The sequence below is a fragment of the Apis dorsata genome, unplaced genomic scaffold, assembly GCF_000469605.1.
Source record: "Apis dorsata unplaced genomic scaffold, Apis dorsata 1.3 scaffold_52, whole genome shotgun sequence".
NCBI lineage: Eukaryota > Metazoa > Arthropoda > Insecta > Hymenoptera > Apidae > Apis > Apis dorsata.
Genome location: NW_006263353.1, coordinates 2281880 through 2294051, shown reverse-complemented (window position 1 = coordinate 2294051; position 12172 = coordinate 2281880). Strand labels below are relative to the sequence as shown.

At 22.6% G+C, this 12172-nt stretch overlaps 4 protein-coding genes across 5 annotated transcripts in view; 1 reads left to right on the top strand and 3 right to left on the bottom strand.

The window, feature by feature from the left end:
* LOC102678522 (F-box/LRR-repeat protein 7) overlaps positions 1 to 2857 on the top strand; it is an 11894-nt gene extending 9037 nt beyond the window's left edge. Inside the window, exon 5 of the mRNA XM_031514942.1 lies at positions 2844 to 2857. The gene's annotated coding sequence lies outside the window, so the exon portion shown is untranslated. The remainder of the gene's footprint in view (positions 1 to 2843) is intronic.
* LOC102678793 (anaphase-promoting complex subunit 1) overlaps positions 1 to 4352 on the bottom strand; it is an 8454-nt gene extending 4102 nt beyond the window's left edge. Inside the window, exons 1-11 of one of the 2 annotated variants that reach the window (XM_006609262.2) lie at positions 4055 to 4352; positions 3759 to 3902; positions 3358 to 3672; positions 3227 to 3297; positions 3028 to 3140; positions 2694 to 2957; positions 2231 to 2618; positions 1954 to 2143; positions 1477 to 1882; positions 380 to 1363; positions 54 to 295 (exon numbers count right to left, since the gene is read on the bottom strand). In XM_006609262.2, the coding sequence (XP_006609325.1) occupies positions 54 to 295; positions 380 to 1363; positions 1477 to 1882; positions 1954 to 2143; positions 2231 to 2618; positions 2694 to 2957; positions 3028 to 3140; positions 3227 to 3297; positions 3358 to 3672; positions 3759 to 3902; positions 4055 to 4078 (3141 nt within the window). In that variant the 5' untranslated portion in view covers positions 4079 to 4352. Of the gene's footprint in view, positions 1 to 53; positions 296 to 379; positions 1364 to 1476; positions 1883 to 1953; positions 2144 to 2230; positions 2958 to 3027; positions 3141 to 3226; positions 3298 to 3357; positions 3673 to 3758; positions 3903 to 4054 lie in introns of both variants that reach the window. The other variant, XM_031514941.1, reaches the window with a different exon arrangement.
* Positions 4353 to 4754: 402 nt separating this feature from the next.
* On the bottom strand, positions 4755 to 7783 carry LOC102677779 (actin-related protein 1). The gene is made up of 7 exons (XM_006609254.2): positions 7624 to 7783; positions 7228 to 7292; positions 6723 to 7049; positions 6295 to 6604; positions 5970 to 6143; positions 5788 to 5850; positions 4755 to 5711 (listed from the first exon to the last, which is right to left on the bottom strand). Exons 1-7 carry the CDS (start codon positions 7669 to 7671, stop codon positions 5568 to 5570), a joined length of 1131 nt encoding a protein of 376 aa, XP_006609317.1. The 5' UTR covers positions 7672 to 7783; the 3' UTR covers positions 4755 to 5567.
* A 692-nt stretch (positions 7784 to 8475) lies between these two features.
* LOC102677647 (mannosyl-oligosaccharide glucosidase GCS1) lies at positions 8476 to 11753 on the bottom strand. The gene is made up of 4 exons (XM_006609253.2): positions 11601 to 11753; positions 11275 to 11476; positions 10850 to 11040; positions 8476 to 10772 (listed from the first exon to the last, which is right to left on the bottom strand). The coding sequence occupies exons 2-4, from the start codon at positions 11464 to 11466 to the stop codon at positions 8726 to 8728; spliced, it is 2430 nt and encodes an 809-aa protein (XP_006609316.1). The 5' UTR covers positions 11467 to 11476; positions 11601 to 11753; the 3' UTR covers positions 8476 to 8725.
* Between the last annotated feature and the right edge of the window lie 419 nt (positions 11754 to 12172).

Sequence of the window (12172 nt, the reverse complement as noted above, 5' to 3'; positions counted from 1 at the left end):
TATATATATATATATATATATATATATATATATATATACACAATTAAACGTACGGCATCATCAAATTCCATGCCATCATCTTGTTCAGGATCTTTGATTGAATAGTTTTTTCCTTCATTTTCTAAATGATTTGATAGAGGTGATTTATCTAATTCAGATAAATCTTGTCGATCTACTAATTCATAAGCTTGCATTGGCCAATTTGATGGCGGTCGTTCTCTACATCTATACATTATATCTTTTAATAATAATGATATACCAGGAGGTAATGTTTCAAGATCCTTTTTATTCATACCTATAAATATAAAAACATTAAATATATAATTTTTAATTTATATTCAAAATTAATGATGATTAAAGCTAATGATGAAAAACCTACCTAATTCATGGTATAATAAAACTATTCTATCTATTGCAGAACATTCAATATTTTTATATATTTCTTTTTCAAATTTATTTCCACTTTCTTGAAAATCTATACGACTTCCAGCTGGTATTATATGCTTTATAAATTTATCGATTTCATGTATAATAACTTGATTTTCATTTGCTATAAGTGCCATTAAATAAATTATATTTTTTGTCTTCGGATTTACTTGACTTAAATAAGGAAATGGTATTATTTCTATTCCATTTAGTAAATTATTTAATGTTTCAAACACATTTGGTGGTTTTGATGGTACATAATTTGGTATAATAATTTTCTGCAAGTCTGTATCCTTCATTTGAGATGTAGTATTTTTCAAATAATAGATAGATGGATAATCAAGAAAATAATGATGAGAATATATATCAAATCTTAAATCCAAACTTAATTGATATAGTAATTGTGCGAGTAAAGGTAAACTTTCTGACATTACAATATTTAACTTTAATTCTTCATATAAAAGATGTAAAGAAAATAGAATGAGCGGAAAATATGGAAATAAAATAGATTGTGTATTTATTTTGCCTGTATTACTTGATTCTGTAATATATGATACTGACGTTTGAAATATATTAGATGTTTTTTGAAGACCAAGAATATTTGAAATAAAGATTTGTGAACTTCCATTTTTTATAAAATTTGTCATATATTTCCAGTCATCATTAGATCCAGAATTGTTTGTTTTTTGCTTTTTTGATACCACTATAGGACTATTGCGTTCACCAAGTTGATCTTTTTCATTTGTTTGAATTAACTGTAATTTTTCTACTTCATATCCTAATAATGTAAATAAAACTACAAGAAAAAGATACCATTCCTGTTCTGGTGAAAAATCTTGAGGTCCAGGAGCATTTCGTGCCCCATACCATTTTACCAATAATTGCATTGCTAAATCTTTTTGTAAAACACCTCTTAATGTTTGTAAACATTTGGTTACTATAAAGAATACAGAATAATTTATTATTAAAATGAATATAATAATAATAATAATAACAATAATAATAAAATAATAATTATATAACTTTTAATTATTATTATTATTTATTTACCTAAAGGAGAGGTACTGGATGTCGGTAATGTTATTCGAAAATAATTTTTATTTCCATATTCTAAAGTAATTTTATTTCCGACTGCTTCTTTTAAAATGAGAAAATTAGTTTCTACTAAAGGATTTTCCAACAAAATAGGTGGTCTTGCACAATTACCACCTACAGGACTTAATAAATGTAATTCTTCTTCAAATTTAATATCATGAGAAATAGTACAATTTTGAGAAATTAAGGAACTTCGTCGTGGAAAAGGAGAACCTAATTTATGATTGATATTAGATAAAAAATAATTACATCCAGTTAAATTTGGAAGTATTCCTGTTACATGTAATTTTCCGATACAAGTTATACCCGAATATAATACCACTCCATTTGACAAATCCATTATTGCTATTATATGTAAATTCTAAAATAAAAAACATTTTATATTAGTAATTTATTAGTAATTTTAATTTAGTATGAAATAATAATACTGACTGGTATATTAACAGCACCCTTTGCTACAATGTTCGTTACCATGCCAAAAATAATTTGTTGTTGTTTATTTGTTTTTTCAAGTCTTACTAGAAAAAGTTGTGATCTATGTGGAACTAAATAACATAAGTAATTTTGTCCCACAAAATCTGATGACAAAAATACTTTTGATGCTCGACTAGATGTAATATCCCTTAAAAAATAATAATGCTATATTTTTTTAAAACAATAAAAAATATGAAGAAAATTTGCAACGATTATATAAAAATATGATATATACTTTGGAATTCCAACATTTTCAGTCCATACATGATCAAGACATATTTCAGGATACAAAGGTTTACTTGATGATATAACATCCTGTAACTGTATATTACTGCAGCTACCTAGAAGACTATTTTGTGTATGATTTAATACAGAAGTCATTTGTTGCAACCTTGTATGATGAATAATCGAACTTGCAGGTGCACTAAGTAAAGGTGAAAAAGCAGAATGAGTAGGAGATTGACAACGCGAAATAGTTGCCATTGGACTTTGAGATCTTGAATGTTGCTGTTGTTGCTGCGAAGGTGAAGGACCTCCAGAGCAAGTAGTAGTATAAGATGTTCGAGAACCAAATGGACTATTTGATATTCCTAATCCCAGATTAAATTGTGGATTTGGAACTCCTAAAATATAAATATATTTGTTAAATAAATATTTTAATTTTTTTCGAATTAAATAATAAGAAATATCATTTTTACCAAATATACTTAAATGTCCTTTATTTGTATTTTTATAGGAAAGATTATTTCCAATATTTAATGGTGATGCACTTGCTGATTGATTAAATATACTAGTAGTAGTATCATTATTTCCACAAACTACTTGACATTCTTCTACTGAAGCTTTACGTATTTTATATACAGAATGTAATCCAGTCTTTGTATCATATATCACAGCCAAAGATGGTTCAGAACTAGTAAATACAATTTGTTGATTTGAATCATACATATATGATATGTTTCCTATAAATAAAATTATATATTAAATATTTCTTCATAGAATTGAAGGATTATAATAAAATTTATATGATACCATGTTTAATAAGTACAGGACAAATTTCATCTAAAGGATGTGTAAGAGAAAATACTATTGGTAAATTTATATCATTTTTTAATTGTAATCTATTTCCTTCCAATGATGTATATCTAAAATTGATTAAAATTCATATTATATTATTAATATTCATATTCCAATTTCAATGTATAAATTTCTTAAAAAATAAAAAACAAACCTTATTTCTGATATAGGGACTTGTGTTTTTTCTAATAAAATACCATATTTTGTTGCCCATACAGCAGATACCTAAATTATACAACTTAATTATAAATTTCACTAAATAAATAAATTTAGTCAAAATATTACCTGAAATTGTAAACTAGATACATAATCTTCTCCAATATTGGTAAATACTTTAAGAGTATATGAATCAATTAAACAAATGCATTCTATTGTTTTATCATAATTTTCCTCATCTATTTCTTTTCTTTTTACTAAATGATCAGGTATATTAGTATGAAATTTACACCATAATGCATGTTTAATATCTGTTTCACAAGTATAAGTTGTTTGCAATATTCTTGTAGTTTGATTACCCTTTGAATGAATTGCAATTTTGCCAGAACAATATAATTCTTCTTCACCACATGTATCATTTTCACGTACAATCCAAAATTCCTTCTACATTTATAGCAAATAAATAAAAATTATATATATTATAAACTTTAAATATTTAAAATACTAATATATAAAATGATTATACTTACTGGTAAAGTTTCTGAAATGTTTACTTGACTAAATTTTTGTAATAAAATACTTTCTCCTTCAACTGTTTGATTGTTTGATAATTGTTGATTAGTCGCTGATTCAGGATGTCGTAAAATTATTTGTCTTCCACCAGGAATATATTCCTTATAAAAATATATAAAATATATAAAATGAATAAGTAAGTTATTTATTAAATTAATAAATATTTTCAATATTAAAAAATAACAATACTTTTTAAAATTATAATTACATATGTTTATTAATTATACCATAACCTAAAAAATATTTAATTTACCACCGGTTCTGAGGCGGCGATCATCTTTTCCTTAGTTTCATCCAGATTTGCAGATTCTAATTATTAAGAAATAAGAAAACAATATAACAATATTTATTTTAGATTGTCTATTAAAATTATTTGAAAATATTTGTACAAATAAGATGTTACTAAACGATGCGTCACCATAGGCATCGCCATATTCGATTACTTATTTATTATATAGGTATATAGATATATTTACATATATAAATTTTATATAAAATTAAACATTTTAAACTCTTAATTGAAAATATAGGATTATACTGTTTATTTAAAAATATATTTTCCACATTTAATTGATATAATTTGTACCAATAATAATTTATTATTTTATTATAAAAATAAACAATATAAATATTGTTATATTTGTTACATTTACAATACTGATTATTTATAATTTATTATTTATAATAATAATGATAGTAAACAAAATAAAATATAAAATATAAATAAAATGTATAGCCTAATTAATAAATTAAATGTGTAAACTATAAATATAACAATAACAAAATTATAAAAAAATTATAACAAAATTATAAATCTTTTTTATAAATATAAAAATATATTTAAAGAAAATATAATCGCAAATAATAATATTTCGATGATTTTATGATTATTAAAAAAAACTCAAGTATTTTTTGATATATTTTTAATATTTTTACAATAAATTACTATCAAATAATTTCAAATTTTTTAATTCTATTATGTAATTACATGTTCTATTATATATTTGTTATATATAGAATATAAATTTGTAATTATTATTTCATCATAAAAACTGATATAATCAGTACATATGTAAAGAGTTTATAGATTTATTTTACCAAAGCATACATATTTACAAATAGTTTGCAAAATTGTTACTATAAATAGAAATTACATTATATTCTTTATAACGATAACTTTGTTAATCAAAGCATTTTATATTTGTTTTAATAAAATTCTATTTTTGTTATATTAAATATAAAATTATAAATAGTATAAAAAAACAAATTTATAACTTAGAAAGATGATATTTTGAAAAAAATAATTTCATTATTATTAAACATATTACTTAGTTTTATTTCGAAGTACATTTAACTTCGAAAGTTAAAATGTATCTAACTTTGAAAACTTTTATGTACATTTCCAAGGAATCTTAATGAAATTGCTTAAAAATATAATAAAAATTTTATTTTAAAAATTATAACTAAATAAATATTTGCATATAAAAAATTTTACATAAATTATTGAGTATAAGTAAGTTTTATTATATTGTTTTTTGTATTATGTTTTCCTATTCTAATTTATGGAATATGAACATTTTATGATTCCTTGGAATATATTTTCGTGTAAAAGAAATTGAAGCAATATTTAAAAAAAAAATTGCAATATTAAAAGCATCCAAAGAGCATAGTTAATACGGTACATGTCGAATCTGATGCCGACTGTGCCATTATTTATATGTTGTACTTAAATTATTTGACATGATATAAATCATTTTGAATTAAATTCAAAATGTCTTGCGATGAATTGCTCTTATACCATCTTCTTCATATTCTCTTTTACTAACCCACATTTTTTTAAAAGTATCTAAAGAAGCCAAAATAGAACCTCCAATCCATGTACTATATAATCGTTCTTGAGGAGCTGATATCTATATGTTTGAATTTCAACATTTTTAATAAAAGAAATTAAATATAAAATAATATTTATTATATAATATTACATACCCTAATTTTTATATCTTTTGGTGCCATTTTACGAATTTCTGATAATAATCTATCACCAAATCCCTAACACAAAATAAAAATATTTATAATGATTCTAAAATTTAATTCTTTATATATTAATACTTATATAACTATTATAATAAAAAAAATACTATAAAAAATTTCATTAATTTTATACTTACACGGAATAGTGTTGATCCTCCTGATAGAACAATATTTTGAAATAATACTTTCCTTAAGTCTAAATCAGACTTTTGAATGGAATATGTTAGAACTTCATGAAGTCCTTCACATTCTTCTCCAATTAGATCTGGTCTAAAAAGCACTTCAGGAGCTCTAAATCTTGCTGGACCAATCTATTATAAAAATATATTCTAAATATATTATATATTTTCATATAACTTATATAAAAAATTTTCATATAAGTTTAAAAGATATTGTCAATCAAATTATTCAAATAAATAGAATAAATAACAAGTACTTTTAAAAAATAACATAAATTATTACTTCTAAGTAACTTCCATCAGGTAATACATATTGGAATTTTTCTGTTTCAATAGTTTCTTCTTTTTGAGGATTGCTAGCAAGATAACATGCTCTTTCCTTAATTGTTCTAACAATTTCAAATTCCGCTGTAGTTCTGAAATTAATACCCTCTTTACGTAAAAGTAGTCGAAGATGTCTTGTGACATCACGTCCTGCTATATCAACTCTCATAATACTATGAGGCATAGCAAAACCTTCATAAATAGGTACTGCATGTGTTACACCATCTCCAGCGTCTAAAACTACTCCTGTAGTTCTTCCTGTGGCATATCTTTAAATTAAATTCACATAATAAAAATATTATTCAACATTTAATTTTAACAGTATTAAAACATATAAAACATCATAACATAAATAAAATTGTAAATCCATTATAACTGAATACCTACAGACTAAGTACAGCTTGCATTGAAACAAATAATGCTGGAACATTGAATGTATCAAAGAATATTTCTGCAGCTTTTTCTCTATTTTTTCTTGGATTAAGAGGTGCTTCTGTTAATAAAACTGGATGTTCTTCGCTAAATGTTGCTAATTGATCTTTACTATAAACATAAGACCAAATTCTTTCCATATCATTCCAATCTGTAACAACTCCATGTTCCATTGGATAACGAAGAGATAAGAGACCACGATGTTCCTCTGCTATTGGACCCACAAAAAGATCTCCTTCTAAAGCACCAGCCATAACACGTATATGTTTTGGTCTACCAATACTAGAAAAAATTATCAATTTAATTAGAATAATATCATAGACTAAAAATTAAGCAATATTATTAATTAAAAATAAAGATATTAAGAACTTATATTTGATTTTATTTTACTACTTGTCAATTAATTCTATGATAATACAATAGTATTAAAATATTTATATATATATATATATATACTTACTAATTTGGAAATCTACATTTTGGTATTTGATCACCTGCAAATCCTGCTTTAATTACACCAGAACCCTAAGAAAATGAATTATATAGTATCATCATTGAATCATTATTGATTTTAAACTATAGCAATTATTTTTAATAGATCAGTTTTAATACATATAACATATTTGAATATTAAAATATTAATATAATAAAAATGATATAAAATAAATATAAAAAGATTATATAAATTATTAAAATATTAAATGATTATATATAGAAATAATAATCATAATTTTAAAGAAAAAATATGAAATTATTAGCGTTACAAAAGCCGACATTATGGTAGAATTCAATTTGACACATCGATATAAAGGAAAAAAAAATGTTTAAAGATTACAAATTTTTATGCATTACTTACGTTATCGATAACTACGGGTTGATTAATTATTACATCATATGGCTCCATAATTATCTAAAAATTTCACTATTTTATGTAAAAACTATACAAATTCACAACTGTAACCCCACAGTCGCACACCTATTCTTTGGTGAGGTCTAAGACAGTTATTTACAACTAAGAGAAATAAAAGTAGTTACTAGTTACTAGCAGGTTTGCCAATAGCTTATTCATATTTGTTAGCAAATTCAGAAATAATAAAGTTTTATCTTTTATTAATTTTTTTTTTTATTATATATTTTTCTTAATTTCTTAAAATATACATATATATGTATAAATTTAAATAATTTTTATTAAATATTTATTAAACTATTATACATAATAAAAGTATTAATTATAAATATTAATAAAGTACTTATTAAAAAATCACATTTATTTTAAATTTTAATTTCAAAATTGTTATTTTTAAAGTAATTTATTACAATATTATAGTATTATTTTTTTATAGCCAAGATTTCATTCATCAAATTTATTTGATTACATTATTTTTAAAATTGTTTTTTCTTATTGCTTAAATTTTAGAAAATACAATAATTATATTTAATAAAATTATTATAATTTAAAAATAAAACTTATACATAATTTAAACATAAACTAAGAATTTATTTTAATACTTATTTAAATAATTTATAATTATCATATATCATATATAATTAGAAAATTATTATAAAATATAAAAGTATAAAAATATAAAAATATAAAATGTAAAAATATACAATTTGATGATATTATTTGAGATCACTATTAAAATTACTATTAAATTTCATAGATAATTAATTTTATATGATTATTATATATGAATATGAATAAATATTTTGTGTTACAAAATATTTTTCTATTTATTACAAAAAAATATTCATAAGTGATTATAATAATTTACAGATATTATCACATTTGTATACATAACAATAATATAGTCAATATTCACATTAGTAATATTTATTTTATATAAATCCTTTTATATATATCCTTTATATAAAATATTCCCAGCAATATTTTTTAATTTTACTATTAATAAAATAATATACATATAAATGAAATTATTTATAATACAATTCTACAATTAATAAATTTCTGCCATAAGTAGTACAACTAGAGATGTCCAACCAGTGAATGGATGACTATTTTTACCTTCTCCATGAATATCACCATAATTTTCCCATATATATCCAGATTTTTTATATTGTTTTATAACATTTTGTATTAAATTTTTTCTCAAATTTTGATAAATTTTTTTTGCTTCACTTTTATATGGTCCTTCAATATTGGAATAATAATATGCTGCTCTTACTGTTAAATAATTTAAATTTATCCATATAGCTCCTCTCCAATAAGGAGCATCATGTTCAGTATTATATTTCATATAAAATGGTGATATCTTTGCAAGTGATCGTAAACCATATTTGGTCCACAATAGATCAGGATTTATTAAATCTTGTAATATTTTACCCAATTGCGGAGATCTAGGATTAATAATTTGTAAAATAAATGGAAATAATGAAACATATCCAAATGATGAATCAACATATCTTAAAGTCGGATCTTCCATAACAATTCGTATTGTTTCCGATGGCTGTATATGTGATCTTGAAGGCGAAGATGATTTTCGTAAAAATACTTTATCTGTATGCAATCCGAAATCAGCATAAGTTTGTGTATGTGGCGATAAATGTAATTTATTTAATAAATCATTATCAGATAAATAGTGATAAGTTTCTAGGTATTTATTATTTGGATGATTTAATATTTCACTAATCTGATACATAATATCAGCAGCAAATGCAATCCAACAACGTAAATCAACATGTCGTTCGTCGATATTTGGATGAGAAGCTCTTGGATAATCATCAAATCCAGATGTAAGTGTTTTAGGATTTAATTCTTTATTGGTTGTTCCATCTCTACCTCGCCATCTATATGTACTTGATATATCTCCAGCTTGTGTAGTATTAAACCAATTAAACCATGCTTGAAGACGAGGATATAAATTATATAAAAATTGAAAATGTTTTTTCAATACTTCTTCTTGTTTATGCTTAAGTATAAAATGCAATGTTAAAAAAAACGTAGGTGGATTCGCATTTGTATTTATTTGAGTTACAAATTCTTCTGGAACTTTAGCTAAAGCTTCTTGACCCAAAATCATTTCTCTTGGAATCCAACCTTCTATGTTCATTAAATCGAACCAATGATTTATAATATCTAGTTCAATTTCTAAATCCCAAATTGAAATAAGTAAACCATGAAAACCTTCATCCCATAGAAATCCTCGTGGAAAAAAACTTCTACTAGGTACTGAAGTATACAAAGGTGCTTTCCAGTAAGGCACTGGTCCTTTAGTATATTGACTTTGTACTTGTGAACTACCATAGAAATAGCCTATGGAACCCATCATATTTGATAATGCCATTTTAGCAAATTTAATTTCTTCTTCTGTAAAACCTTTTGATCTTAATTTAAAGACTTTCTCAAATTTTTCATCGAATAATTGCCGATGTATTTCTAGAGCACGATCATAATTTTGACCAGTTAATTTGTCAACTCTATTAATAAAACTACCTGATTCATAACTAATTTCAATTTCAAAAGGAATTCTTCCTGTTACTTGTGTTGCAATAAAGTTTGCATCTCTTTTTTTTCCATCTGCTGATAATGGTATTTGTTCACCTGCTAAAACTATATATTTCTTTGATGATCCTTTGTGAGATGCTATTCTAAGATTTTGAAGAACAGTTTCTTTCAAAACATTTAAACCAGAGACAACTGTTACTAAAAAAGAGTGTTCTTCTACAGTTCCCTGTATCATATTAAGATTTATACTAAATGAACCCAAATTTTGAGTATTTCCCTCAATACTTGTTAATTGTTTTTCATCATTTAAATTAACTTTAATCCATCCTTTAATATTTTCTTCCATGGCAGTATAGAAAAGTAATGATATTTCTTCACCATCTCGTATTTGATTCTTAGAAGTTACAGCAATTCTTGTTGTCCAATCTCCTCCATGTTTACCACCAGATGTTTTAATAAATGTAGTAGTTAAAATAGCTGAATTATCCACTATTTCTTGAATACCAAATGTTTTTCCATCATGCTCCATCCATGCATATCTAAATAAATGTTAAAATATAATTATTTTATAAAAAATTGTCAAAATGTATTAAATAAATATATAAATTTTATTTACTTATCTAGTTTATCATTTTGTTCACACCAATGTCTAAGGCCACTACCATCTTGCCTTAACAAATGTGGAAAATACCACATCAATCCTGTTATTAAAGAATGTGGATCTCGAGTTCTTAATCCAAAATAAACTCCTGATCGATAAGTACCCCAATATCTATCTGGGATATCCAGTCCTGAGATTGTAACTAACTATTATTAACATATGTAATTATATATTAGTTATATATAAGTATATATAATGTAATAGTTTTAAATAAACTATAATAGTTTTATAACTAAAATAAAATTTTTAATAAAAATAAAATAATAAATATTAGTAAAATAATAAATAATTTAATAAAAATAAAAAAAAATAAATTTTTAGTCAAAATAAAATATTTATTATCTATTAGTTGAAAACTAATAGAACAAAAGAGAATATACCTTTTTTATATCATATGGAGTATTTACTCTTGTTTCTAAATATCCTTTATAACTAAACCAAGTAGCAATAGCAATACATAACACTGTAATTGAAATATTCAATATAGACATCTTAAATTTATTTTCTTTTTTTGAATTAATAGTTCTATTTTTTAATTTTGTAAATTTATCTTGTATTTTATTTTTTGCCATTCTATATATTCTAAAATTAAATCATAAATATTATTTTACAATAGTTTATTTTAAATACTATGTTTATAATTTATAGGTTTTAAAATATAAATCATTAAAAAAAATAATAATAAATTATTGAAAATAATAAATACCTCAATTAATAAAAAATATTTCTTATTATAACAGCAAAATTTCCATTAATATAATAAATAATAAATTAATTCTTAATTCATCGTTACATTCGATACATTTGTATTCTTACAGGTTATATTTGACCACGAATTTTATCATATATTAAATAAAGATTGAAAAATGAAAAACATGTTAAAGAAACTATGCAAACAGATAAAGCTATTACATAATTTCATTAATTTTATCAACAAATGATAAAATGATTTCAACACAAATTTAAAAATAATATTACAAATTATTTATAAATTAAATTAATTAATAATATTGTGTATTTTAATATATTAATTTTATTTCTATTAATACAATTAAATATTAATAAATTCATCAAATTATAAAATATTATATTAAATAAATATAATATTATAATATTATGCATATTGTATTATAATATTATGAATTAAATAAAACTATTTTATTTAATGATTTTATTTTTATTTATCCAATAGTTAAATATATTACAAATAAAACATAAACTATCAGATGATAATTATACTGGAGAGGAGCTTATAATTATACTGTTTATAGTCATGTG